Source organism: Meleagris gallopavo (genome assembly GCF_000146605.3).
Source record: "Meleagris gallopavo isolate NT-WF06-2002-E0010 breed Aviagen turkey brand Nicholas breeding stock chromosome 27 unlocalized genomic scaffold, Turkey_5.1 Chr27_random_7180001957054, whole genome shotgun sequence".
Classification (NCBI taxonomy): domain Eukaryota; kingdom Metazoa; phylum Chordata; class Aves; order Galliformes; family Phasianidae; genus Meleagris; species Meleagris gallopavo.
In genome coordinates this window covers 2,610-4,407 of record NW_011100488.1, presented here as the reverse complement: position 1 = coordinate 4,407, position 1,798 = coordinate 2,610, and the positions used below count along the sequence as shown (strand labels likewise).

The 1,798-nt window shown below is 66.6% G+C and overlaps 1 protein-coding gene across 1 annotated transcript in view; it reads right to left on the bottom strand.

Moving 5' to 3' along the window:
• Positions 1-8: 8 nt before the first annotated feature.
• Positions 9-1,798, bottom strand: part of LOC100538963 (potassium/sodium hyperpolarization-activated cyclic nucleotide-gated channel 4-like) — a gene marked incomplete at both ends in the record, with an annotated part of 3,945 nt that continues 2,155 nt past the window's right edge. Inside the window, 2 exons of the mRNA XM_010726476.2 lie at positions 9-1,003; positions 1,430-1,594. Of these exons, the coding sequence (XP_010724778.2) occupies positions 9-1,003; positions 1,430-1,594 (1,160 nt within the window). The remainder of the gene's footprint in view (positions 1,004-1,429; positions 1,595-1,798) is intronic.

Sequence of the window (1,798 nt, the reverse complement as noted above, 5' to 3'; positions counted from 1 at the left end):
GCTGCGGCCGCGGGGCGGTTCGGCTGCGCCGGGGATCCCGAAGGCATCTGCTGCGGGTGCGGGACCCCCGGACCCGGCTTGGAGAGGAGTCCGGAGACCGAGGGGGAAGACCTGCGGGCCAGGTTCCCCGCGGATTTCCTGCCCTGCTGCAAGGAGCTGCCGTCTGCTTGCTGGGCGACTTTGTTGGGCAGGGAGGGCTGCGAGGCAGAGAGGAGGCGGACGTCCTGCGTGAGCCGCCCGACGGGCAGCCCGTGGATGCTCCGGTGCTTCACCAACTGCTGAGGCTGCATCAGGAGCGAGATGTGGGAACCGGTGGCTCTGGACAGGCTGTAATGGAGAGTCCTCCCCGCCGGTGGCTCCGAGCTGGGGGAAGGGGCTCCCGCCGCCTGCTGCAGCAGGGAAGTGGAGACGGAAGCGCCGCGGGACTTGGAGAGCTGGGGTTGGGGTCCCGCCGCCGGGGGCTGCTTGGCCGCCATCTCCCCCTTCTGCCCCACGCGTGGGGGACCCTGAGCCCCGAGGCTCGGCCGCTGGACGCCGCTTTCCAGGGGCACCTGGGACTGCAGCATGGGAGAGGACGGAGAGGCGGCGGCGGGCGTCTGCAGGTGGGACGGAGCCCCGGATGGGGAGCTGACAGAGGAGGGCCGAGAGCCCCCCAGGCTGGGCTGGGAGCGACGCACCGGTTTGGTCAGCAGCGTGGCCTCGGGGGAGAGGGGGCTGGAGATGGAGGAAGGAGGCAGGAAGATGTGGGCCTGCAGGCTGTGTTGGTGAGTCAGGGCGATGGCCACGTTGGTGGTGGCGGCGGCCGTTTGCAGCGGTGCGTGAACCAAAGGCTCCCAGATCACCGGTTTGCCGCTCAGTTCCCGGCCCAACGTCATCTGCTGCAGCTCCTGGATGTTGTGAGCCACGTCCTGGTCGTGTTTCACGATCTGCTGGATCATCTCGGTGTTGATGGGCCCCGCGCTGTGCTCGGCGCGCTTGCGGAGCAGGATGGAGTTTTTCTTGCCTGGGGGAGAGGAGAGGCGGTTGGTGTCAGTGAGACAAAGCGCTGCTATCGGAGGCACCATTTGGGGGTGCGGAGGGGAGGGGCAATGAATCTTCGCTGGGTTTAGGGGCCGAGGCTTTGGGGAGGGTCCTGGCTTCAGCGCTGAGGGAGAAGTAGGAGCAAAGCCCCGACCCCAAAGGCTCCAGGATGCATCTTGGGGTCGCGGTTCCACTTGTCCTCAGCAGGAGAAGGGGGATGAGGACGAGCAGTGGGACGATGCCAGCAGCACAGATGCGAGCAGGGAGGGCAGCACAGCCCAGCGCAGCCCATCAGAACTCCCCAGATCCCACCTGGCAGCAAAGCAGACCCCTCCAGGTGGGCTCCAGCCCCCCTCCTCATCGCTGGACGCCTCTGGAGCAGATGTAGGGGTTTGGGGTTGCTCCTCACCTATGCGGTCCAGGCGGTCCATGGCCACGGTCTCGAAGGCTCTGCGCATCATGGGGTATTCCTCCAGCACCTCGTTGAAGTTGTCCACAGACAAGGAATAGAGGCGGCAATACGTGTCGGCTCGCACGCTGGCCGTCCGCCTGCCCCGCGTCAGCAGGCAGATCTCTGCAGAGAGAGATTTGGGGGTGAGGGGGAACGAGGGGCTCAGCACCGGCACAGCAGCCCCCCGTTCCTGCATGGAGACAGAGAGCAGCGCCAGGAGCTCAGACAGACACAGCCACAGGGCTCCCATTTCCCTCTGCTCCCACATCCCGTATTGTCGGAGAGGGTCCAGAGGAGCACAGAGATGAGCGGGGGGCTGCAGCACCT